The sequence below is a fragment of the Salvelinus sp. IW2-2015 genome, linkage group LG36 (genome assembly GCF_002910315.2).
Source record: "Salvelinus sp. IW2-2015 linkage group LG36, ASM291031v2, whole genome shotgun sequence".
In the NCBI taxonomy this organism is placed as follows: domain Eukaryota; kingdom Metazoa; phylum Chordata; class Actinopteri; order Salmoniformes; family Salmonidae; genus Salvelinus; species Salvelinus sp. IW2-2015.
The window spans coordinates 28,316,199-28,343,632 of NC_036875.1; the positions used below are offsets into that span (position 1 = coordinate 28,316,199).

General features: G+C 43.4%; 1 protein-coding gene and 1 pseudogene across 3 annotated transcripts; one reads left to right on the top strand and one right to left on the bottom strand.

The window, feature by feature from the left end:
* Positions 1-26,574, bottom strand: LOC111959471 (guanylate-binding protein 1). 3 transcript variants are annotated; one of them, XM_023981061.3, is made up of 11 exons: positions 26,501-26,574; positions 9,174-9,397; positions 8,876-9,003; positions 8,622-8,731; positions 7,957-8,168; positions 7,208-7,450; positions 4,806-5,086; positions 4,481-4,693; positions 4,144-4,246; positions 778-902; positions 1-619 (listed from the first exon to the last, which is right to left on the bottom strand). In XM_023981061.3, exons 2-11 carry the CDS (start codon positions 9,343-9,345, stop codon positions 137-139), a joined length of 2,070 nt encoding a protein of 689 aa, XP_023836829.1. In that variant the 5' UTR covers positions 9,346-9,397; positions 26,501-26,574; the 3' UTR covers positions 1-136. The 3 variants fall into 3 exon arrangements, with proteins under 3 accessions (XP_023836829.1, XP_023836828.1, XP_023836830.1); XM_023981060.3 differs by lacking the exon at positions 26,501-26,574 and adding an exon at positions 9,684-9,889; XM_023981062.3 differs by lacking the exons at positions 1-619; positions 778-902; positions 26,501-26,574 and adding exons at positions 3,248-3,878; positions 9,684-9,889.
* LOC111959472 (guanylate-binding protein 1-like) lies at positions 12,843-21,825 on the top strand (annotated as a pseudogene).
* Positions 26,575-27,434: the final 860 nt, after the last annotated feature.

The window sequence follows — 27,434 nt, forward strand, 5'->3', positions numbered from 1 at the left end:
ATTGTACCATTGTTGCACAGCAGTCTTTCTGTTGCACTATTTCCTAGTAGTTTTACTGGGCTCTTCTGGTTAATGATGAGACTGGAGAAAGGGGTGGCTGCTGATCTGGACCATTGACCAATCTCTGGTGAATCCTTTAGACCTCTGAGCCAGGGCTTTTGCCAGTTGTACCTGTGTTGACTTTGGGCAGAGTTGTGTCTTTAGAGTTGCCAACTGCTCCTGTTTTGAGTTTGGGCGTGGCCATCTTGTCTTGCTTGAGTGTCATGCGCTCCTTATCAGGGATATTGCCAACCGCACCTGATTTGAGATTGAATCTGACCTGCTCCTTGAACACAATCGCCTTGCGTTGCTCACGGGCTTTCTTATAGTTAAAGTAGTGACCTAAGCCATTGCTGACACTCTCCATGACACCCTGTGCTATGGCTCTGAAGTTACGAGACTGCTCTTCCTTCTCGCACTTGGCCTCCTCCTTCTCTCTCAGGCTCTGTATCTCCTCCTTCATGGCTGCCTCTTTCTCTGTGAAGCCCTTAGCCATCAGCTTTTCCTGCTCATGGAGCTTGCTATCTAGCGCTCTCTCCAACTCCTGTTGCGTCTCCTTCGCCTCCTGGACCATCTTAGCCTAGAATCACAGAGGGACAACATAACAAGCAAGCTGCATCTTCTCAAAGACTACTGTGTTTACCTTCATCAATTACTACAATCTATCTGTGGTTATAGTTAAAAATATATAATTTTATGAGACATGATATACTATAGGTTCCCAGTGTCCATACATACCTCTAGCTGACAGATTCCCTCCTGATGGCTCCTCTCCCTCTCCTGGATCAGTTTCTCTAACTGGTGCTGTTTCTCGGCCTCCATCTTCACTGCCTGTTCAGCCAGGGCTCTCTTCTCTTGCTCCTCTGTGTCAGAAAAGACAGTAGCCAATGGCTATTTCTCATGTGCAAACTGATTGATTCCTGGTCTGAAAACCATTTGAACACCAAAATGTGGCCCAGTATCTGAGATAAAAGTAAGAGGATTGATGTCTTTCATTTTTGCATTGTTGTCTTCCTGTTTTTCTCTTTTGTTAATTTTGTTGGTGGCTTGGGGGGGTGACGTCTTGGATGGTTAAGAGGCATCTGTCGGGAAAATGTGGGGGGATCTTGGAGGGTTAGCGGTTGGGAGCTTGGGCCAGTGGCCGATAGGTGGCTGGTTCAGGTCCCCATTTTGACTTGGTGGAAGACCTGTCGACGTGCCCTTGGGCGGTGCTTGGACCCTGGTTGATATTGTGGGTCACTGTGGATGGGAGTCTGTTAGATGACTGAATGTAATGCAAATGTTGAGCGGCTTCACTGCAGGTAGATTGTATGTTCAATAAAAATATATAATAACAAAAAGAGGTGCGTGGCGTCAGGCCACAAAGGCATAAATGGTGTTTTCCAGATGCGAGTCAGTAACAGACTACTACTACTTACATTAACACTAAAAGATTCAAAGTGGATTCAAAACAATTTATTTATAAACTGAAATGCATTTTATATACAACTTCAAATGATAATATCCAAATTAATCATATTTTGCTTCAATAGACAACGTTCTCAAAGAATATAATACCATAAAAAGAAGACTGAACAAAAATAGAAACGCAACATGTAAAGTGTTGGTCCCATATTTCACAAGCTGAAATAAAATATCTCAGAAATTTTCCATACACATAAAAAGCTTCTTTCTCTCAATTTCTTGGCACAAATTTGTTACATCCCTGTTAGTGAGCATTTCTCCTTTGCCAAGATAATCCATCCACCTGACAGGTGCGGCATATCAAGAAGCTGATTAAACAGCATGATCATTACAGAGATGCACCTTGTGCTAGGAACAATAAAAGGCCACTCAAATGAGCAGTTGTCACACAACACAATGCCATAGATGTCTGAAGTCGAGGGAGCATGCAATTGGCATGCTGATTGCAGGAATGTCCACCAGAGCTGTTGCCAGAGAATTGAATGTTCATTTCAGTATGTCTAACCGGCCTCAACACCGCAGACCACATGTAACCACACCAGCCCAGGACCTCCACATCCACTTTCTGCACAAACTGTCTCAGGGAAGCTCATCTGCATGCTCGTCGTCCTCAACAGGGTCTTGACCTGACTGCAGTTTGGCCACCTTCGATGACCACTGGCATGCTGGAGAAGTGTGCTCTTCACGGATGAATCACAGTTTCAACTGTACAGGGCAGATGGCAGACAGCATGTAGGGTGTCGTGTTGGCGAGCGGTTTGCTGATGTCAACATTGTGAACAGAGTGCCCCATGGTGGCGGTGGGGTTATGGTGTGGGCCAGCATAAGCAACGGAAAACAAACACAATTGCATTTTATCGATGGCAAGTTGAATGCACAGAGAAACTGTGACGAGATCCTGAGGCCCATTGTCCTACAATTCATCTGCGGCCATCACCTCATGTTTGAGCATGATATAATGCACGGCCCAATGTCGCAAGGATCTGTACACAATTTTTGGAAGTTGAAAATGTCCCAGTTCTGGGATGCTCTGGATCGACATTGTGTTCCAGTTCCTGCCAACATTCAGCAACTTCACACAGCTATTGAAGAGGAGTGGGACAATATTCCTGTCAYGCCYTGACCTTAGAGATCCTTTTAATTCTCTATATGGTTAGGTCAGGGTGTGACTAGGGTGGGCAATCTATGTTTTCTATTTCTTTGTTGGCCGGGTATGRTTCCCAATCAGAGGCAGCTGTCTATCGTCGTCTCTGATTGGGGATCATACTTAGGCAGCCTTTTTTCYACCTTAGTTTGTGGGATCTTGATTTTGTATAGTTGCTGTGTAGCCTGCAGAACTTTACGTTCGTTTTGTCTTTTATTGTTTTTTCGGTGTTCATTTGTAATAAAAGTAAGATGYTCGCCWACCACGCWGCACCTTGGTCTAATTCTTCCATCAACGAGCGTAACAATTCCACAATCAATGGACTGATCAACTCTATGCAAAGATGTGTTGTGCTGCATGAGGCAAATGGTGGTCACACCAAATATTGACTGGTTTTCTGGTCCACATACTACCTTTTTTTTAAGGTATCTGTGACCAACAGATGCATATCTGCATTCCCAGTCATGTTAAATCCATAGATTAGGGCCTAATGAATTTATTTCAGTTGATTGATTTCCTTAAATGTAATTCAGTAAAATCTTTGAAATTGTTGCGTTTATATTTTTGTTCAGTGTATATTATGATTGCAGAAAAGTCTTAGTTATAGTCTAGAAATGTTTTTATTAAAGCCTCTAGATTTAAGCGCTATACTAGTACAGTGATAATTTCACCAAAACCTGTAAATACATATACTGTATGAGAAAAATAATACATYACTCTTGCATATAAAGCTTATACTGATACTAAGCATGGCTATCAACTTCACTTTTCGCTTTACATTGCTTGATAAAGCTAACAAATGTGTACATGCTCAGGTAATACACAATGTTTCTACTTCATAAAAGCTCCCCTCATGAGCTTATATTGAAAGAAAGTGTTGGCAGCGTCCAATCCAAATCGAAGAACAGGCATGACTGTAGACTCAAGGAAACCACCTCCTTCCTTCTCAGGTGTGTTGCTCTTCTTGAACTCCTCTATCTCCTGTCTCAYTAAGTCAGCCTTCTCCTTGTGGCCCTTCTCCAGCAGATCCTTCTGCTCCTGCAYYTTGCAMTCCAAGGCCCTGTGGAAGTCCCGTTCCTGTTGCTTCATCTCCTYCTTCATCTTCTCTTCCATCTGCTTCAACTTCTCGTCTTTGCTTCTGCGATCGTCCTCCATGGTGCGCTCCATCTCCAACCGTTTCTCTTCAGCAGCCTTCTTCTCCTGCTCCAGCACAGCTGATCTCTCCTTCTCCTCTGCATGGTCCAAAGGAAGAGTTGAGGTAGGAAAACACTCTACCTTCTGGACTACTCATATGCTCTCTCATATGAAGTCAACAGACAGCCCCTGATCTTTTCCATGTTCTGGAGTAGGCCATAACTTTTAGATTACTCTTTCAAACATCCCAGGTCTATGTTGACTTCGTGCAAGATTATCACCAATTTATTGTGAGAAGTCACTCCAACCAGAAACCTGAATGCAACCAGATAATAACATCCCAATGGTATATTTTGGACTTACCGTGGATCTTTTTCTCATTTTCGGTCAATTTTTTGTCAGCTTGTAGGATGGAATTCTTCTCTAGACTCTTCTCCCTCAGGAACTGCTCAAGAATCTCCTCAGCCTGCAGAAAATACCCCAAAAGGCCACATGTTTTATCATTGGTTGATGGCAATCTGTTTCTGGTATGATGCTGCAGATRGAAGCTAATGTGCATCATAACAGTAACAGAGGTTGATAGAAACAGCAATCCATCTACGAAATTGAAAGTAAGTGGATCGGCCTGAAAGATGAGAACAGCTCCAGTGTTTAATATGGATTTTTTGATGAATGTTTCAGCCCTAGAAAGGATTCTTACCCTAACTCCTTTATCAGGCTCGGCCCGGTACTGTGCCACCATGTTGTCATGGTGATTGCAGTAAAGCTCATATCCTCCAGGTGTGGTGTAGATCCCCTCCTTAATCTTCTGGGCCATCGGAGCAGACAGCTTCTCCAGAAGGGCYGCACACTTCTTCTCTGAGGCATCCTCGTTCTGRATGAGAAGGWCAGCGTAGTGCTTTGCAATGGCCACCTGCAGGAGTCAAGACTGTTTTAGGGAAGVATTTGTAAAAAGTGGTCCTTGACAGAGTTAAGAACTAAGGCAGTGTTTGTACCAGGCACAGATCTGAAATGATGACCCTTACCGCCAACGCTTTCAAGAAATCCCCATTTTYRTCTTTGAAGGATCGTTTCATGAAAGCCTGCGTGGCCTGGTGGTCTGAGCGGAGGTGATGAGCTGAAATCTGACCCATGTCCACAGGGAATAAGGCCTTCACCTCCTCCATGCCCCTCTGGTATACTACCTGGCCCTCATCCACAGCAGCCTGGTTCTCAATTTGAGCCATGGCCAGCACCGCATTCTCCAGACAGGGCACAGAGCCTTTGGCTATGGTCTCCACATAGGTGTTAACCAAGTGGCCGAGCACTGCAATCAGATAGAGGCGGGAAGAAAAATATAAGTGTATACATTTGGTGGTACAATAACATAGGCTACATTGTTTTTATTTTTTTATTACACCTTTATTTAACCAGGTAGGCTAGTTGAGAACAAGTTCTCATTTACAACTGCGACCTGGCCAAGATAAAGCAAAGCAGTGCGACACAAACAACAACACAGAGTTACACATGGAATAAACAAGCGTACAGTCAATAACACAATAGAAAAAAAAGAAAGTCTATATACAATGTGTGCAAATGGCATGAGGAGGTAAGGCAATAAATAGGCCATAGTAGCGAAGTAATTACAATTTAGCAAATTAACACTGGAGTGATAGATGTGCAGATGATGATGTGCAAGTAGAAATACTGGTGTGCAAGAGCAGAAAACAATATGGGGATGAGGTAGGTAGATTGGATGGGCTATTTACAGATGGGCTATGTACAGCTGCAGCGATCGGTTAGCTGCTCAGAGAGCTGATGTTTAAAGCTAGTGAGGGAAATATAAGTCTCCAGCTTCAGCAATTTGTTCCAGTTATTGGCAGCAGAGAACTGGAAGGAAAGGCGGCCAAAGCAAGTGTTGGCTTTGGGGATGACCAGTGAGATATACCTGCTGGAGTGCGTGCTACGAGTGGGTGTTGTTATCGTGACCAGTGAGCTGAGATAAGGCGGAGCTTTACCTAGCAAAGACTTATAGATGACCTGAAGCCAGTGGGTCTGGCGACGAATATGTAGCGAGGGCCAGCCGACGAGAGCATACAGGTCGCGGTGGTGGGCGGTATATGGGGCTTTGGTGACAAAACGGATGGTACTGTGATAGACTCCATCCAATTTGCTAAGTAGAGTGTTGGAGGCTATTTTATAGATGACATTGCCGAAGTCGATGATCGGTAGGATAGTCAGTTTTACGAGGGTATGTTTGGCGGCGTGAGTGAAGGAGGCTTTGTTGCGAAATAGGAAGCCGATTCTAGATTTCATTTTGGATTGGAGATGTGTAATATGAGTCTGGAAGGAGAGTTTACAGTCTAGCCAGACACCTAGGTATTTGTAGTTGTCCACATATTCTAAGTCAGAACCGTCCAGAGTAGTGATGCTAGTCAGGCAGGCGGGTGCGGGCAGCGAACGGTTGAAAAGCATGCATTTGGTTTTACTAGCTTTTAGGAGCAGTTGGAGGCCATGGAAGGAGTATTGTATGGCATTGAAGCTCGTTTGGAGTTTGTTAACACAATGTCCAAAGAAGGGCCAGATGTATACAGAATGGTGTCGTCTGCGTAGAGGTGGATCAGGGAATCACCCGCAGCAAGAGCGACATCGTTGATATATACAGAGAAAAGAGTCGGCTCGAGAATTGAACCCTGTGGTATCCCCATAGAGACTGCCAGAGGTTCGGATAACAGGCCCTCCGATTTGACACACTGAACTCTGTCTGAGAAGTAGGCGAGGCAGTAATTTGAGAAACCAAGGCTGTTGAGTCTGCTGATAAGACAGAGTCGAAAGCCTTGGCCAGGTCAATGAATACGGCTGCACAGTACTGTCTTTTATCAATGGCGGTTATGATATCGTTTAGTACCTTGAGCATGGCTGAGGTGCACCTGTGACCAGCTCAGAAACCGGACTGCACAGCGGAGAAGGTACAGTGGGATTCGAAATGGTCAGTGATCAGTTTATTAACTTGGCTTTCATAGACTTTAGAAAGGCAGGGCAAGATGGATATAGGTCTGTAACAGTTTGGGTCTAGAGTGTCACCCCCTTTGAAGAGGAGGATGACCGCGGCAGCTTTCCAATCTTTAGGGATCTCGGACAATACGAGAGGTTGAACAGACTGGTAATAGGGGTTGCAACAATGATGGCGGATAATTTTAGAAAGAGAGGGTCCAGATTGTCTAGCCCAGCTGATTTGTACGGGTCCAGGTTTTGCAGCTCTTTCAGAACATCTGCTGTCTGGATTTGGGTGAAGGAGAAGCTGGGGAGGCTTGGGCAAGTAGCTGCGGGGGGTGCGGAGCTGTTGGCCGGGGTTGGGGTAGCCAGGAGGAAAGCATGGCCAGCCATAGAGAAATGCTTATTGAAACATTCAATGCCTCTGTGCAGAATCTGCTGATATTTGACTTACTTCTCCCGGTAACTTTGTGGCCCCCTTTGACAGTTTTTGTACGGCTCTCCTGGAAAATGAAGCGGCAGAAAGTATCTGCAACCTTTCGGAAGCTTCCACACAGGCCAGCCTCGTCCATGGAATCCAGGTGGGGCATGTTGGCAGGAGTTGTAGGGGTGGGGAATACAAAGCACTTGCGCGAGGGGAAGTAGTTCCTGATGCACTCTCGTGGGAGGTTGTACATCAGATTCTTTTTACCCCCACCTGAATGATAGTCAGCATTCACCATTACAGTTGACATTACTCTATTTTTAGGGCTGGTTTCCCAGACACAGACTAGGCCTTGTCCTGGACACAAAAAGTGTGTTCAATGGAGAATCTCGTCTGGAGGCCTAATCTGTGTCTGGGAGACCGGCCCTTTGTTCACCATCCAAACACACAATCATTAACAGACACGCATATACAGAGATATGATTAAATTAACATGAGGCAGAAGACTTTGTGACCAATAAACAAACTGGATAAAATAATTGTCACTTGATTTATGAGTCTGTTTGATTATGAGTCTAATCCTACAATACATTTGCATAGGAATGATTTTAGAACGTGTAATTTAGCAAGTGTCAGAGCAAATATCAATCTTCTTGTTTTTCAACCTCTTTGTTCTTGTGAGAATGATTGTTCCAATTGTATAAATGTTCTTGGGGAGCACTATTCTAGAGACATTGTGCACAGTTGATCATTGGGGTGGTGGCTAATGCTAATGTCACCTTTTCTGAGCTCCAGGGAATGCTCCAGATACTCATCTTCGGTGACGTTTCTGCCGTCGATCTCGAGTAGTAGAGTGAAATCTCTGATGGCCCACACAAAATTCGGAAAGAACTGCACAAACTGGGCGTCCCCTCCTTCCTCGTCATCGTGAGAGGATGAAGCTGCACTGGAAGAATTCACCTTGATCCGCTCTGTCAGCTCACTCACATATCTATAGGGCCGGTTGAGGATTGACTGATAAAAGCTACCAAAGTTCAAAAAAATACTTTGCGTCTGCATTGACATGTGCCTGCTACGGTTGTATAAGGACTTGCTATACAACASTTATAGCATACGAGCAGTTTCAGTTTCTAATTGAATGGACTGCGTCTACATGCACCGAGTAACCCCTAAGGGAATGGATCCAACAAAGTACAGTGTGTTGAACATTCTGCAAACACGTAATTAATGCTGTCAGTAACACAATATATTGGTCCGGGTCTACAAGGACATTTTGCTCAGCATCCAATAGATATACAAACATACAGCACTTTCACTTTCAATATGAGAGGGAGTTCCAAGAAATGGCCCGGTTGGGGGAAATATCCCCTGTCCTGTTAAAGTCAACAGGAGAGGAAACAGGGGAGGTTTGCCATGGGGAAATAGATATTGGTTTAAAGGATACTGAAGGTTCTCCACGGCTTGATTGTCGATGGTCCCTCGACTGTTGTAGACCAGAGTACTGCTTAACAGAATGGCCAAGGAGAAGATCCAGGCATCATTCTTAGAATCTCCCTGAAACAAGTATGACAACAGCAACATGTGTTGGTGATCTGGCGAAATGTAATGAAATTATTTAAAATATATGTGTGTTTAGATATTTGTTCACTGTGCTGGATTACTAATGTGAATTTGAAAGACTGAACGTTGACCTCCCACCTTCTCCACATCCCCCAGCCCCTCTGTATCCAGCAGCACCAGGGTGTGGTCTCTTTTTTCAGGGTGAGGCACACACCACATCCAGATTCCCTTAGTCTTGGATTGGATGGTGGCTCCCAGGGCAAAACCTAAATCAATATTTCAAAGACCATTTTAAGAAAAAAAGTATGTAATACAATTTATTTCTAAACCAGTGTACAGATGAAAATAAACATTTAATTGGGCATTGACTATTGATGTACAGCTGATGATCAAACCAGTCTGTACATTTGAATTTGTTTCTCAGCATCAGTCTCACCTTTTCTCTTTCCAGCCAGCTTGTTCATAAGGTAGGACTTGCCGGTGCGGTACAGCCCGACCACCGCCACCACTACGACTTTCTGGTTCAGTCCCATCAGGTACTTGATGGCACCAGGGACTACATGAAGCTCCCCGTCGGCGTTTTCGACCAAACACATTGGGGAATCCATGGTCAAGTAGCTTCACAGGATGATTAGCCTACAGCTCCCAGAAATAGTCAATCTATAATAAAAGTATTCATTAAATATAGTTCAAGTGAATTATTTATATAAGTTCATTATCGATTCCTTCTATAAATTAAGCTCACAATGTGAATATAGTCTAGGACTACTGCATAGGCTATGCAAATACATTATTAAAAAGATCTGCACCATGAAACAGCTTAGCCATATGCATGCAACATTTAGTTGAATTATTGTCCAATGTCAGCTTCAATTTCATTATGAAATTCGTCTGCAAAAATGTAATAGTTTCCTGCTATGGTACAGCATTCGTCGGTCCTACTTACATAGACGACTCCTCCAAAAATCCTCTCTAAACCAACTGAGGTTAATCGCAGAGGAACAATGTCCTGCTGGCTATATATTTGCTGCGAAACAGAAAGTGAAAGTTGCCTCGGCTATATTTTTGTTCACTTATTTTAACCAGTCCAATACGAGATTGACCTGACGCAAACTACTTTGTAATTCATCAACAAAATCTTTCAAAATGTCGGAAGGAAATGCAATAGAAATAGCCAATTATCGAGCTATTGTTCAACTAGGAATAATTCACGTGGTAGTCGGAACTAGAAATTGGAGAGAAGAAAAAAACACGGAGCTCTAAAATCTCCGACTTCAGTGCGTTCAAGTAAACTGGGAAATCTGGAGAAAAAAAACGAGCTCCGACTGAGATTGATTTCCATCTCGGAATTCCAAATCGGGAAATCGGGCCTCTTTCTAGAGCTCCCACTTTCCGACATGAAGATAACTGAAGTCATGACATGATTTGACCTCGTTCTTTAACCGAGTTCCCAGTTGTCTTGAACGCACCATTATATACTTGCGATTCAACCAGTTAGTAAATCTGACATTTCGGAATGTCCTAGTTCCCACTAGCACGTGATCGCGGCATTTAATGAATCACTGCGCAGAGCAGGGACTTTTATAAATCACCTATTTCTTTTACTATCCTAACGCTGACCACAGGCTGAATAATAACCCACTTCAGCGTTGCCGAGGTAAACTCCCTTGCACTGCTTACATTTAGGATTATTTTTTTATTTTTTACATATTGATTTGCAAGTTGACTGGTTATATGAAAAATACTTGATCCATCCTTAATAATGTAGGCGTTTGCGGTTCATTAATTGATTAGATAACCAGAAAAAATCTTCTGACATAGGCTATATCTGCCACATGATTTAGCCTATGGTAGAAACAGTATGTGAACTTTTCTGTAGTCTACATGCTGGACATAAAATGTATGACAACGTACTGTATTGAGACTGAATTAGAGGGTGATGCCTCTGGAATTTATACACTGATTGAGTAGGTAAAGTTATGGAGATTATASTCCTATTAGAGAGACGGTGAGAAAGACAGTTCCTCAGTTTAGGGTTCTTTAATGTTGATTTGCAATTCTGTGACATGTCACTCAGCTTTGATTATCCAATTAACTATCCATTTATCCATACAAGATGTGGTCTGGAAATAATAAACATGAATACAATGGCATCAATACTAAGGCGGCACATTCATTTAGCAATAACAGAACAAGATATACAGCTTTCATCTGTTGTAATAATCCAATGACTGTAACGAAATTACAAGTAGCTAGCAACATCAGACTACCCATCTAACAATGTTAGATAGCTACCATAAAAAATAGACAATTGCTCAGTTTGGCCTGGCGGGCAGCTCTAGGAAGAGTTTTGGTGGTTCCAAACTTCTTCCATTTAAGAATGATGGAGGCCACTGTGTTCTTGGGGACCTTTCAGTGCTGAAGCATTTTTTTGGTACCCTTCCCCAGATCTGTGCCTCGACACAATCCTGTCTCTGAGCTCTATGGACAATTCCTTTGACCTCATGTCTTGGTTTTTGCTCGGACATGCACTGTAAACTGTAGGATCTTATATAGACAGGCGTGTGCCTTTCCAAATCATGTCCAATCAATTGAATTTACCACAGATGGACTCCAAGTTGAAAAACATCTCAAGGATGATCAATGGAAACAGATGCACCTGAGTTCAATTTCTAGTATCATAGCAAGGGTTCTGAATACTTGTGTAAATAAGGTATTTCACTTATTTTTAATAGATTTGCTAAAATGTCTAAATCTTGTTTTCACTTTGTTATTATGGGGTAATTGTGTGTAGATTGCTGAGCATTTAAAAAATATATATTTTAGAATAAGGCTGTAACGTGACAATGTGGAAAAAGTAAAGAGGTCTGAATACTTTCCGAAGGAACTGTATATAGAGACTTTACAGTTGGCACTATGTATTCGGACAGGTAGCATTCTTCTGGCATCCGCCACACCCAGATTTGTCTGTCAGACTGCCAGATGAGGGAGTGTGATTCATCACTCCAGAGAACGCGTTTCCACTGATCCAGAATCCAATGGCGGCGAGCTTTACACCACTCCAGCCGACGCTTGGCATTGCACATTGTGATCTTAGGCTTGTGTGTGGCTGCTCGGCCATGGAAACCCATTTCATGAAGCTCCCGACTAACTGTTCTTGTGCTGACATTGATTCTAGAGGGAGTTTGGAACTCTGTTGTGAGTATTGCAACCGAGAACATATGATTTTTTACGCGCTTCAGCACTTGCCGGTCTCATTCTGTGAGCTTGTGTGGCCTACCACTTTGCGGCTGAGCCATTGTTGTTCCTAGACGTTTCCACTTCACAATAACAGCACTTACATTTGACAGAGCCAGCTTTAGCAGGGCAGAAATTTGACGAAGTGACTTGTTGGAAAGATGGCATCCTATGACTGTGCCATGTTGAAAGTCACTGAGCTCTTCAGTAAGGCCATTCTACTGCCAATGTTTGTCTATGGAGATTGCATGGCTGTGTGCTCGATTTGATACGCCTATCAGAATTGGGTGTAGCTGAAATAGCCGAATCCATACCCGCACCCCACCTGCCGACCCCCTTGCACCCTCATAGTTTGGGAACCACTGCTGTAGGTTACATCCCAGTAAACACACACCAACACCGATGTCTTTTGGATGTCTTGAATCAATCATAGACGTCTGTTTGGTTCAGACATCGTCCAGTCTGGACCGGCCTTGATTTGGTCGAAAAATAGATGGTATTTTCAACTTTCATTCAGAACCGAAAAATGACCCAATTTTTAAAAACTATTTTAGACGTATTTTCAACGTCTTTGTGCTTTCTGGGACTGTTCTAGCTTTGTGGGGTATAGAAGAGGGAATTTATTTTGTCTGGCCTAGGGCGACAGAACGGCCAGGACCGGGCCTGAATTTCTTATAATTTTTTTGTCACTGTCCACCCAATCTGTTGATAAGTCTTGATTCACTCATTATCACCTGTTCCTGTGCCTCCTTTATCACATTACATTTAATTGCAATAAAACGTCTGTAGGGACTGTGACACACACACAGTACCCTACCCAATTAAAAGTTATTGTGTGTCCTTGCAATCGTTTCTATAGGACAGCATCATGGCAGGCCAGAGAGTATCCATGAAGGAACCAGTATGTCTGATTAGAGAACGACAGTGATGGGAAGCTGCGTGTTGTCCGCAGTGCACTGGACATCCTGGACCAGATTGACCAGCATGTGGTAGTGGTGTCGGTGGTCGGGCTGTAATGCACCGGCAAGTCCTACCTCATGAACAAGCTGGCTGGAGAGAGGAAAGGTGAACCACTCAAGCATTTTTTTTTAATCTATGGTCCAAAGTCCAAACAATGTACATAACAATATGCATGACCKCAACACTGTTATATGGTTAAGGAATGATTATGTATAAGATAATTATTTCTCATAAAGATAGGGTAATAGAAATGTGAAACAGAAAGTGTTAACTTATGTACTGCATTTGTCATTGAGTTAGAGCCAGATATGCTGCACCAAAGTACAGACTTGTCCTGTTCTGACCACATTATGCTTTGATGTTTTTTTCTCTCCAAAATTGGAAATTCGACACACCCTGTTATTGCATTGTGGAAACTACAGTTTCTCTTTGTTTTACACCATAACGTACAACCAGACAGCAGAGCAAACATGCAAAAAACATTTTGTTCCGACCACATTTGTTCTARGTGGGTTGTGTAGATHAGGGTGCCGTTTTGCACTGGCTGCTAGTTTCACTTTCAGTCTGTCAGTATKATATACAGTATAACTAGACAAAAAGGTTCATCTGAAAACCAGCAGCCTTGAGTAAACACTTTACATCCTGCTGCCTCTTTACAGATTCCATCCTAAGAACCGTTTTTATCCTCTGTCCTCAAGGTTTTGCCCTGGGAGCCACCATCCAGTCCAAAACTAAGGGCATCTGGATGTGGTGTGTGCCTCACCCTGAAAAAAGAGACCACACCCTGGTGCTGCTGGATACAGAGGGTCTGGGGGACGTGGAGAAGGTGGGAGGTCAAAGTTCACTCTCTGTCAAAAACCTTTTATGGCTGTTTAGATGACAGAATATAACATTACTATGGGTAAAATACCATGTTATCTCAATAAACTGTGTCTAGTACAGATACCTGATTTCATCATCTGTATATAATGTCTGATTTATAAATGTATGATGTATACCCATTGATTCTAAACAGTATAACAAATAAATAAGGACCCATGAGCTTAGTTCAACTGTCGTCGTACCCAATCAGAACCCAAAATATAAGCTTGTTTTACTCCAATGTTTGTATATGTAATTAAACACTGTATAATATCATGATTAACTAAAATGATGATGTCACGGATGGTGAGTCATTGCACCCGTAGCTCAGTCTATGAATTTGAGTGGTTACATTTCTCCAGGCCCATCCCTCAGATTTTTTTTGTTCGCTTTTTTTTAACCAAAACTGAGGCAGGGTGGGGCTTTGTTAATGTTTCAATTAAGGATTCCAGCTTTGACCTTTATTTAGGTAGGGAGCCCATAAAACGGCGTATGGAGTAGACATTTAGTTACTGACTTAATTTCATTCTAGTATGAACAGAGTACCAATGTGTTCCTTCTGTTGTGTCTGCAGGGTGATGAGAAGAATGACAACTGAATCTTTTCCCTGGCTGTCCTGCTCAGCAGTACTCTGGTGTACAACAGCCTGGGAACCATCGACAACAACGCCCTGGAGAAACTACAGTATCCTTCAGCAGGCCTATAAAGAAATATAGTGTAGTGTTGTATGTCTGGATTCATTTCATYYCCAACAACCGAMCYRACCTCAAAAAGCRCTAATCGCTCAGCACTATACTGTATGTTAGTAAATCTGGGTTCATKTTGTCCTCAATACCGCCTTCTACAGCTATGTGACAGAACTGACAGAGCACATCAAGGTRAAGTCCAAYCAGCGAGACGGGGAGGAATCTTCAGAGTACCTGCGTTACTTTCCTTCCTTTGTGTGGACAGTCAGAGATTYCACCCTGACCCTGGAGGTTGATGGGAGACCCATCACAGCCAATGAGTACCTGGAGAACACTCTTAAACTGAAAACAGGCGAGAATACTAACTAGCACATAACTGGATTGATGATACTAAATATGAATGTATGAATACATACATAAACATAAAACGTTGTTGCGCACATAGAAGTTGTTAATTTAGGCTTATATGCATATTTTTCGTTTTTTCAAAAGGTCAAAGTGCAAAGGTTCAGCAGTACAACCTGCCTCGTAGTTGCCTGCGGAACTATTTCTCTCCTCGCTGGTGCTTTGTGTTTGAGAGGCCAGCCAGCGGAGACAAAATGAGATGTATGGAGGAGCTGACCGACGCTGACCTGGAGCCTGCCTTTGTGGAGCAAGCCAAGGAGTTCTGTGACCACGTCTTCAAGGAGGCCAAGACCAAGACCCTGAAACAGGTCCTGAAAGTTATCGGCAGACGTGAGTACAATTATTATAATACAACAAATATACTAAAGTACAACAGCTGATACTACAACCACTTCCTCTACTACCACTGATACTACAACCACTTCCTCTACTACCACTACTACCACTACTACTACCAGCACCACTACAACTACTACAATTTCCTTTACTTCTTCTACAAGTAGTACTACTATTTATACTACTTCCATCGCTACTACATCCATCACTACCACAACTATACATTGAGTGCGCAACACATTATGAACACCTTCCTAATATTGATTTGCACCCCCTTTGCCCTCAGAAAAGCCTCAATTCGTCAGGGCATGGACTCTACAAGGTGTCAAAAGCATTCCACAGGGAGGGATGCTAGCCCATGTTGACTCAAAATGCTTCCCACAGTTGTGTCAAGTTGGCTGGTTGTGCTTTGGGTGGTGGACAATTCTTTATACACACTGGAAACTCTTGAGAAACTCAGCAGCGTTGACACACTCGAACTGGTGCGCCTGGCACCTACTACCATACCCTGTTCAAAGGCACTTAAATATTTTATCTTGCCCATTCACCTTCTGAATGGCACTCACACAATCCATGTCTCAATTGTCTCAAGGCTTCAAAATCCTTATTTAACTCGTCTCATCCCCTTCATCTACACTGATTTGAAGTGAATTTAACAAGTGACATCCATAAGGGATCATAGTTTTCACCTGGATTCACCTGGTCAGTCTGTCATTGAAAGAGCAGGTGTTCCTAATGTTCTGTACACAGTTAATTATTATAATAGAGTACAACCCTTGCAGTTTCTTATGTTTTGTATATGTATGTTGTCACGGCCCCTCCACTGCATTGCAGGGGCGGTTCCTCCTGCAGGCAGAGGAGGGTCGTTAGTGATTGGAGCCACCTGGGCTCAGGGTATTTAAACTTGCTTCACTAATCACTTCTCTCTCTCTGCTCCTCCAGGTATGATCCTGTTTTGTTTGTTCCTTTGTAGTTGTACATAGTTTTCACTCAGTCATATTTACACACACAGATTCACGCATCCTTGCACTTTACATGCACCCTACATAATGATACTTCCACACCTATTCCTTTTTCTTTGTTTAAAGTTAATMGTTTTGGTTTAGAATAAAGAACCTTTTTAATTGGCCTATACCTGTTGTTCGTGTCCCCTCATTTTTGTCACAGGCTATGAGCCGGCATGTGACAAGTGGGGGCTCATCCGTAAGTTAAAGTTAATTGTACTTTAGTCTTACTTTAGTATTTTAGTTTACTTTAACATTTTGTCATAGTTGGGTTAAGGTTTTGTCTAGATTGTATTTTGTCTTATTATTGATATGTTTGTTTATTTGTCATTTGGCTTATTTGATTATTGGTTTGTAGTTTACTTGGGTTAGTTCAGATTGCCAAAACAAAATTTGTTTGAGGGGATGTTTTGGTTGGGCCAATATTGTTGAAGAGAGCGTTGAGAGCCATGTGTTCTTTTGGCTTGGTAGCTAAGCAATTCACTCTGTGTTTTGTTCAGGTGGGAGTCCTCTCCTGTTCAGGCTTATCAGCGAGTGTCAATAGGAGGCTTGTGGTGTTTTTGTTTTAGGTGGCAGTGAATGTGGGTAGAGCATCCCTTTCCCTTTTCCCCTACATCGGCTCGGGAGCACCTCCGTGGTTATGGGGGGGCCGCCAGTTTCTGGTTGTCTTTTCCACTCCACTGGTTTTGTGTGCATAAAACCCCACCACATGTGACTGCACGAAGACCAGGGCCAGTAAGTTAGTTGTTTTTGGAGGATAGTGGGGTGTGGCTCCTGTCCTTGAACCCAGACTGACAGCAGGKGAGTTGTGTKWTTTTTGGAGCATTTGTAAKAGTWKTATTGKTTGAGGAAAATGTCTTCCATTTTGAGTAGTTTTGTTCAAGCTCCTTCAGAGGTAGCCTTAGAGTTGTGTACTAAGGAGCAGTTAATTGAAATTGTTGAACATTATCAGATTGAGATTGTTGATAAAAAAAGTAAAGAGACTGTTAACTAGATTAAAGCAGGGTCTTAGGGAAATGGGTGTTTTTGGGGGTCAGTCTGCTAGTAGTGAGGATGCAAGTTCAGTCTAGCCCTTTAACCTTTGAGCAGCAGAGGGAGCTGTTGCAAATGCAGTTAGAGATAGAGTGATTGAGAAATGCTAATAGACCAGAAGGACTGAAACAGTTTGATGTTTCACAGAATCTTTGTTGCCTAAATTTGATGAGTCAGATCCAGACACATACTTCGCATTATTTGAGCGTATTGCGGAAGCTAGAGCTTGGTCAGATTTGGACATTACTATGTTGTTGCAATGTTTACTTACAGGTAAAGCACGTGAGGCTTTTGCAGCACTGAGTGTAGCTGACAGTAAAGTTTTTGCTAAAGTTAAATCAGTAGTTCTGAAGGTCTACGAGCTTGTGCCAGAGGCATATCGTCAACGTTTTCGTTACAGGAAAAAGTTAGATTCACAAACCTATTCTGAGTTCGTGATTTGACTTCTGCATTTAATCGTTGGTGTACAGCTTCTGAAGTTAGTACTTTTGAGGGTCTGTCTAATTTGATTGTTAGAACAGTTCAAAAATTCTGTGTTTGACCAGGCTGCAACATACATGAATGAACGTAAAGTTAAATCTCCAAGTGATGCAGCAATCCTTGCAGATGAGTACAGGCTAACACATAAAAGCCATTTTGAGTCAAACAGTGACATGTACCATAAAAATAACTTTACTCCTAGGAATAGTAGGTCACCTTTTTTTGGAGCTTCTTTCCAAAGGCCTCAGCAGAAGTTTGGKTCTGGAGGACTTAAAGCACCGGTTAWTGCTAATACCTGTCGCTACTGTTTAGTTGAAGGACATTGGAAGAAAGATTGTCCTCTGCTTAAATCAAAAAAGTCAGGTCAAGTTAAACCTGCTGTGATGGCAGCTCCTGTTACAGCCTCTGACCACCAGGGTGAGCTTTTTCAGCGACTAGTTGAGTTTGATTATCAGTCTTCCCACTGATTTTTCAGCCTTTATTTCAGATGGTGTAGTGTCCCTGGTAGATGGCAACCAAAATGTTTCAATCAAGATCTTAAGAGACACTGGAGCTTTAGATTATTTTATTCTGGAATCTGTTTTGCCGTTCTCTAAAAGAGTCTGATACTGGCAATTGTGTAATGGTATGTGGTATGGGTTTAGTTCCATTMTCTTGTCCTTTACATGAAGTTACCCTGAAATGTGGTCTGGTAGAGGGTGATGTAGATGTTGGGGTTAGACCCCAGTTGCCAGTAGAGGGAGTCCACATGATTTTGGGGAATGACTTGGCAGGTAGTAAGGTGTGGGCAGATGGCAAACTAAACATCTTTAAGAAGCAACCTTCAGTGTCCCCTGCAAGGGACTCTCCGGATCAAAACTGTCTCCTGAGGTATTTCCAGTTTGTGCGGTTACACGCGTGGCCTCGTAAGGAGATTGAGAGTAAGCCAGAAAGTCTTGAGTTGCCAGTCAAACTCCAGACAGAACAGTTGACTAGTTCTAGAGATTCATTGATGGCTGAGCAAAAGGCCGATACTACTTTGGCTGATCTGTTTGATAAAGTTGTTCCTGATTCAGTGGTGAGGAATAGTGCTCAGTGTTTCTTCTTGATGGGCTGTTGGTCAGGAAATGGGTTCCACACTATGATCAGGGTCTAGGAGAACCAGTTTTTCAAATAGTTGTACCTACTATTTTGCGAAATAAAGTGTTGCAAACTTCACATGGTGATGTGGCAGCTCATATGGGTGTTCGTAAAACGTATGATCGCATACTCCGTTATTTTTTTCTGGCCACGTTTAAAGCGGGATGTAGCTCAGTTTATTAAAACTTGTGATGTCAGCGCGCAAGCCAAACCAGGTTGTAAAGCCTGCACCTTTGTATCCAATACCAGCCGTAGGGCAACCTTTTGAGCATCTTATTATCGATTGTGTTGGGCCTTTACCAAGGTTCAAGTCAGGTCATAGCTACTTATTAACTGTTGTGTCAAGCAACCAGATATCTGGCAGCTTTTTCCTTGCGTACCATAACGCTTTAACTTCAAAATCAGTAGTTAACTCAATTTATTTCAACATTTGGGATTCCAAAAATCATCCAGTCAGATCAGGGGTCAAACTTTACCTCCCATTTATTTGCTCAGGTTCTCAAACAGCTTAAAGTTAAACACAAGTCTACTGCGTTCCATGCCCAGAGCCAGGGAGCTTTGGGACGTTTTCATCAAACTTTAAAATCCTTGCTTCGTGCATACTGTACAGAACTGTCTGCAGATTGGGAGGGGTTACCTTGGCTGTTACTAGCTGCTCGAAGTAGTGCAGGAAAGCACAGGGTTTAGCCCAAATGACTTAGTGTTTGGTCATAAGGTGTGTGGGCCTTTAGCATTGTTGCAGGATGGTTGTTTGCCTGAGGAACCACCTCGGAACATTATTGACGATGTAAATGGTTTTAGGTTGAAGTTGTATAGGGCAAGTGAACTAGCGAAAKAAACTAAAATGTTCTCAATGGAAAATGAAACTGAAATATGACGGACAGGCTGAGCTGCGTGAGTTTAGTCCCGGTGATCGTGTACTTGCTCTTCTGCCTCTTGTAAAGTTCACTTTTCAGGCAACATATTGTGGTCCTTTCACTGTGCGTAAAGTGTGAAATATGACGGACAGGCTGAGCTGCGTGAGTTTAGTCCCGGTGATCGTGTACTTGCTCTTCTGCCTCTTGTAAGTTCACCTTTCAGGCAACATATTGTGGTCCTTTCACTTTGCTAAAGTGTGAAATATGACGGACAGGCTGAGCTGCGTGAGTTTAGTCCCGGTGATCGTGTACTTGCTTCTTCTGCCTCTTGTAAGTTCACCTTTTCAGGCACATATTGTGGTCCTTTCACTGTTGCGTAAAGTGTCAGATTTGAACTATCTTATTGAAACCCCTAGTCATAGGAAGTCCTCTAAATTATGCCATGTGAACCTGTTAAAATGTTATCACTCCCGTATCTAAGCAAAGTTGAAGGCACTTCAGCGGTGAGGTCAGCGTTGACTGCTGCACCAGTCACTGCATCTTATGGCTTTAATTTGGAGGGGGGAGAAGATGAGGAAGTTAGTGTTTCGAATGAGGTCTTACAAGGTCGGTTGAAAAACTCCCAGACTTTGCAAAACCTTGGGGTTTTGGTAGACCATTTAGACTCTGAGAAACGTGATGAATTGGTAGCTCTTATTAGAAACKACCCTGTTTTGTTTTCTGACACTCCATCGCAAACCCACTTAATTGAGCATGATATAGACATCGGAGATGCTAAGCCTATCAAACAGATTTTATCGTGTATCTGAGGAGAAGAGATTGAAACTGGAAACAGAGGTGCAGTATATGTTGGACAATGGTATTGCGGAGCCATGTTCAAATTGGGCTTCACCCTGTCTTTTGGTCAAAAAGTCTGATTCCACTTTCAGACCTTGCACTGATTATAGAAAAGTTAACAATGTTACTAAAGCAGACCTTTACCCTCTTCCTAGGATGGAGGACTGTATTGATCAAGTTGGGTCAGCAAAGTATGTTAGCAAATTTGRTCTTTTAAAGGGATATTGGCAAGTACCCCTTACCAAAAGAGCTTGYGAGATTGCTGCCTTTATAACTCCATCTGGTTTGTTCTCTTAYAMAGTGATGCCTTTCGGCTTGCRGAATGCTCCAGCCACCTTCCAGAGGCTAATGAATCGGGTGGTCTCAGGTCTGGAAGGGTGTGCCGTGTATTTGGACGACGTGGTCGTCTACTCAGATTCCTGGGAGGAGCATGTTCGGAGAGTGCAAGCCCTGTTCGAAAGACTGGTGTGGGCCAGGTTGACTTAATTTGGCAAAATGTGAGTTTGCCAAAGCCACAGTCACATACCTAGGCAAGGTTGTTGGTCAGGGATTTGTCTGTCCCGTGGAAGCCAAGGTCCAGGCTGTGAAGCAGTTCCCACAGCCCTCCACAAAGAAAGAACTGATGTGCTTCCTGGGAATGGTGGGGTACTACCGTGCTTTCTGTAAACTTTTCAGTAGTAGTGTCCCCACTGACCAATCTGTTGAAGGCCAGGGCTGAATTTATCTGGTCCACCCAGTGTCAAGAGGCATTTGATGCAGTTAAGGCTATTTTGTGTTTGGCACCTGTTGGCAGCACAATTTTGGGAAACCTTTCAAATTGCAGGTAGACGCCAGTCAAATCGGTGCTGAGGCTGTGCTTCTCCAGGAGAATGATGACAATGTTGAGTGTCCAGTCAAGTTTCTTCTCCCGGAAATGTAATAAGTATCAGCAAAATCATTCTGTAATTGAAAAGGAGGCTTTAGGTCTCATTTGGGCTTTACAGCACTTCGAGGTCTATGTTGGTTCTGGTTTGACCCCTTTAACTGTGTTCACTGACCACAACCCACTTATTTTTCTGAGGTCCCTGCAAAATCCCAACCAGCGCCTGATGCGTTGGGCTTTGTTCTTGCAACCATTCAACTTTGATATTAAACACACTAGTGGTAGGGATAATATCATTGCTGTTGCTCTGTCCCGTGCTCCTTTAACCTAGCTTGTATCTTTTCTCTGCTGACCCCTACTGTGCCTCTTTCCTCTTAAATTGCTCCCCAGGTACCAGGGCTGCGGAGTTTGAGGGGCGGACAGTCAGCTGGGGGACACGGGGCTACTGCTAGGAGCTGGGACTGGTATCCTTTTTCTTTTTGGGGAAATTTGGATTGTTTTGAATATATTGGAGATATTTGGGTTGAGGGTGGGACCCTCATTTTTAAGGGGGGTGTCATTGCAGGGGCGGTTCCTCCTGCAGGCAGAGGAGGGTCGTTGGTGATTGGAGCCACCTGAGCTCAGGGTATTTATTAAACTTGCTTCACTAATCACTTCTCTCTCTCTGCTCCTCCAGGTATGATCCTGTTTTGTTCGTTCCTTTGTAGTTGTACACAGTTTTCACTCAGTCATATTTACACAGAGATTCACGCATCCTTGCACTTTACATGCACCCTACATTATGATACTTCCACACCTATTCCTTTTTCTTTGTTTAAAGTTAATAGTTTTGGTTTAGAATAAATAACCTTTTTAATTGGCCTATACCTGTTGTTCGTGTGTCCAGCCTGTGACAAAAATATGAGCCGGCCTGTGACTATGTATGTATACAGTGCATTCGGAAAGTATTCAGACCCCTTCCCTTTTCCACATTTTGTTATGTTACAGCATTATTCTAAAATGGAATATATATATACTTTTTTCTCAGCAATCTCCACATAATACATCAATGACAAGGCGAAAACAGGTTTATTGAATTTTTTGCAAACTTATTACAATAAACAGAAACCTAATTTACATAAGTATTCAGACCCTTTTCTATGAGACTCGAAATTGAGCTTAGGTGGATCCTGTTTTCATTGATCATTCTTGAGATGTTTCTACAACTTCATTGGAGTCCACCTGTGGTAAATTCAATTGATTGGACATGATTTGGAAAGTCTGTCTATATAAGGTCCCACAGTTGACAGTGCTGGTCAGAGCAAAAACCAAACCATGAAGTCGAAGGAACTGTCCGTAGAACTCCGAGACAGGATTGTGTTGAGGCACAGATCTGGGAAGGGTACCAAAACATTTCTGCAGCATTAAAGGTCCCCAAGAACACAGTGGCCTCCATCATTCCTAAATGGAAGCAGTTTGGAACCACCCAAAACTCTTCCTAGAGCTGGCCACCTGAGCAATCGGGGGAGAAGGGCATTGGTCAGGGAGGTGACCAAGAACCGGATGGTCACTGAGAGAGCTCTAGAATTCCTCTGTGGAGATGGTTGTCCTTCTGGAAGGTTCTCCCATCTCTGCAGCACTCCACCAATCAGGTCTTTATGGAAGAGTGGCCAGACGGATGCCACTCCTCAGTAAAAGGCACATGACAGCCTGCTTGGTTTTTGCCAAAAGGCACCTAAAATACTCTCAGACTATTATTATTTTTTATTTAACTTTTATTTAAAGGAGTCACATTGAGATTAAAAATCAATTTTACAAGAGAGCCCTGTATACATTACAATAAAAACAGATAAAACATCACGTGTATAAAACAATATAATTCAGCACATAAACCAAAATAAATATATTTAATAAAAGCAATCACCATGAGAAACAAGATTCTCTGTTCTGATGAAACGAAGATTGAACTCTTTGGCCTGAATGACAAGCATCATGTCTGGAGGAAACCTTGCACCATCCCTACGGTGAAGCGTGGTGGCAGCATCATGCTGTGGGGATGTTTTTCAACGGCAAGGACTGGGAGACTAGTCAGGATCAAGGCAAAAAATTAACGGAGCAAAGTACAGAAATCCTTGATGAAAACCTGCTCCAGAGCGCTCAGGACCTCAGACCGGGGCAAAGGTTCACCTTCCAACAGGACAATGACCCTAAGCACACAGCCAAGATAATGCAGGAGTGGATTCGGGACATCTCTGAATGTCCTTGAGTGGCCCAGCCAGAGCCCGGACTTGAACTTGATGGAACATCTCTGGACAGACCTGAAAATAGCTGTGCAGCAACGTTCTCCATCCAACCTGATAGAGCTTGAGAGGATCTGCAGAGAGGAATGGGAGAAACTCCCCAAATACAGGTGTGCCAAGTCTGTAGCGTCATACCCAAAAATATTTGAGGCTGTAATCACTGCCAAAGGTGCTTCAACAAAGTAGTGAGTACTTATGTAAATGTGATATTTCAGTTGAATTTTTTATACATTTGCTAACATTTCTAAACCTGTTTTTGCTTTGTCATTATTGTGTGTAGATTGATGAGGGGGGGAAACAATTTGAATCGATTTTAGAATAAGGTTGTAATGTAACAAAATGTGGAAAAAGTCAAGGGATCTGAATACTTTCCGAATGCACTGTATATAAGTTAGTCAGTGTCCAGTTTTATTAGGTACGCCCATCAGGAATCGGGTTGGACCCCCAATTTTATCCAGAAGAGCCTAAATTCTTCGGGGCATGGATTCTATAAAGTGTGGCGTTCAAACTTTGCCCAATTGGTATCGAGGGACCCCAACGTGTGCTAGGAAAACATTCCCCAAACTACACTGCTCAAAAAAATAAAGGGAACACTTAAACAACACAATGTAACTCCAAGTCAATCACACTTCTGTGAAATCAAACTGTCCACTTAGGAAGCAACACTGATTGACAATACATTTCACATGCTGTTGTGCAAATGGAATAGACAACAGGTGGAAATTATAGGCAATTAGCAAGACACCCCCAATAAAGGAGTGGTTCTGCAGGTGGTGACCACAGACCACTTCTCAGTTCCTATGCTTCCTGGCTGATGTTTTGGTCACTTTTGAATGCTGGCGGTGCTTTCACTCTAGTGGTAGCATGAGACGGAGTCTACAACCCACACAAGTGGCTCAGGTAGTGCAGCTCATCCAGGATGGCACATCAATGCAAGCTGCGGCAAGAAGGTTTGCTGTGTCTGTCAGCGTAGTGTCCAGAGCATGGAGGCGCTACCAGGAGACAGGCCAGTACATCAGGAGACGTGGAGGAGGCCGTAGGAGGGCAACAACCCAGCAGCAGGACCGCTACCTCCGCCTTTGTGCAAGGAGGAGCAGGAGGAGCACTGCCAGAGCCCTGCAAAATGACCTCCAGCAGGCCACAAATGTGCATGTGTCTGCTCAAACGGTCAGAAACAGACTCCATTAGGGTGGTATGAGGGCCCGACGTCCACAGGTGGGGGTTGTGCTTACAGCCCAACACCGTGCAGGACGTTTGGCATTTGCCAGAGAACACCAAGATTGGCAAATTCGCCACTGGGGCCCTGTGCGCTTCACAGATGAAAGCAGGTTCACACTGAGCACGTGACAGACGTGATAGAGTCTGGAGACGCCGTGGAGAACGTTTTGCTGCCTGCAACATCCTCCAGCATGACCGGTTTAGTGGTGGGTCAGTCATGGTGTGGGGTGGCATTTCTTTGGGGGGCCGCACAGCCCTCCATGTGCGCGCCAGAGGTAGCCTGACTGCCATTAGGTACCGAGATGAGATCCTCAGACCCCTTGTGAGACCATATGATGGTGCAGTTGGCCCTGGGTTCCTCCTAATGCAAGACAACGCTAGACCTCATGTGGCTGGAGTGTGTCAGCAGTTCCTGCAAGAGGAAGGCATTGATGCTATGGACTGGCCCGCCCGTTCCCCAGACCTGAATCCAATTGAGCACATCTGGGACATCATGTCTCGCTCCATCCACCAACGCCACGTTGCACCACAGACTGTCCAGGAGTAGGCGGATGCTTTAGTCCAGGTCTGGGAAGAGATGCCTCAGAAGACCATCCGCCACCTCATCAGGAGCATGCCCAGGCGTTGTGGGGAGGTCATACAGGCACGTGGAGGCCACACACACTACTGAGCCTCATTTTTACTTGTTTTAAGGACATTACATCAAAGTTGGATCAGCCTGTAGTGTGGTTTTCCACTTTAATTTTGAGTGTGACTCCAAATCCAGACCTCCATGGGTTGATAAATTTGATTTCCATTGATTTCCATTGATAATTTTTGTGTGATTTTGTTGTCAGCGCACTCAACTATGTAAAGAAAAAAGTATTTAATAAGAATATTTCATTCATTCAGATCTAGGATGTGTTATTTTAGTGTTCCCTTTATTTTTTTGAGCAGTGTATATAAACAGAGTTATTTATCTAACAAACCGGAGGCATAAAACATATGACTTGCAGGAACTATCAAAACAGACTGCATTCTGCAGACTATCTGATCTATATATCAACTTCCACCCAACTGGGCATAGATCCTTATCATGGAAACTTTAGCTAATCTGTGCAGCACGTAGCTCAGGATGACCCCATGAACAAGCCACAGACCTCCTCTGCCCGTCCCTTGTTACGACACACTAGGTGGACAGTCCCACCTGTAGAGCAATAAAACCCATAAGAACCCAATGTTAACCGCACAACCCTATATCAAAAACTGTGTAAACTATAATTACCTCAAAGCACCTCTTCCACCTGAGGGGGAATCAAACACTATATTGTCCCTCGTGGTTGGTATGTCAGTCTGTATGTCTATGTCTACATAAACCTTTATGAGACCTCACTTTGAGGTTTGGTGCCATCTGGACTGGGGCACACTCATAACTCCACAATGAATCATTATCTAGCCTATCACCCACTAACACTGTAAAGGAATCTTAAGGTGGACTGTATAGACATCCTGTATGGTGAAATGGTACCATACATTTATGATGGAAAACATCTATTCACTCACTGTTGTATGAATTTATCCAACTCTAGGGCAATGTTGCCTATACAGTACCTATTTTGGCTATTTTATGGGCAGTAGCTTTTCCAACGCCGCTGTTGGCACCAGTGATTACAAAAGATCTGCCACGCAGGTTCACATCCAGGTCCCCAGGATTAAAATGTTTAGCTGCTGCTTCATATCTGCTTCTGTAGAATACAAGAACAACACATCTCAACAAGGTCCTTGGTGTAACAGTATAACTTTAGACCGTCCCCTCGCCCCGACACGGGCGCGAACCAGGGACCTTCTGCACACATCAACAACAGTCGCCCACGAAGCGTCGTTACCCATCGCTCCACAAAAGCCACGGCCATTGCAGAGCAAGGTGCAACACTACTTCTAGGTTTCAGAGCAAGTGACGTAACTGATTGAAACGCTAGTAGCGCGTACCCGCTAACTAGCTAGCCATTTCACATCCGTTACACTCACCCCCCTTTCAACCTCCTCCTTTTCCGCAGCAACCAGTGATCCGGGTCAACAGCATCAATGTAACAGTATAACTTTAGTACGTCCCCTCGCCCCGACACGGGCGCGAACCAGGGACCCTCTGCACACATCAACAACAGTCACCCACGAAGCTGTCTCTTATACACATCTAGATGTGTATAAGAGACAGCTCCACAAAAGCCACGGCCATTGCAGAGCAAGGTGCAACACTACTTCTAGGTTTCAGAGCAAGTGACGTAACTGATTGAAACGCTAGTAGCGCGTACCCGCTAACTAGCTAGCCATTTCACATCCGTTACATTGGCATTATGAGGATTATGGAACAGAGATAGATTACTGTTGTATACGAAATTAGCCAAAGATTATGCAAAGCACAGAGCACACACCCACCACTACCATGAAGAAAACAATACAGTTCTCTTGAGGTAGTCGACATAGTAATTGCATGACTGCTATTAAAATAAACTGTATCTTTGCTAACATCAATCTGAAAGCACAG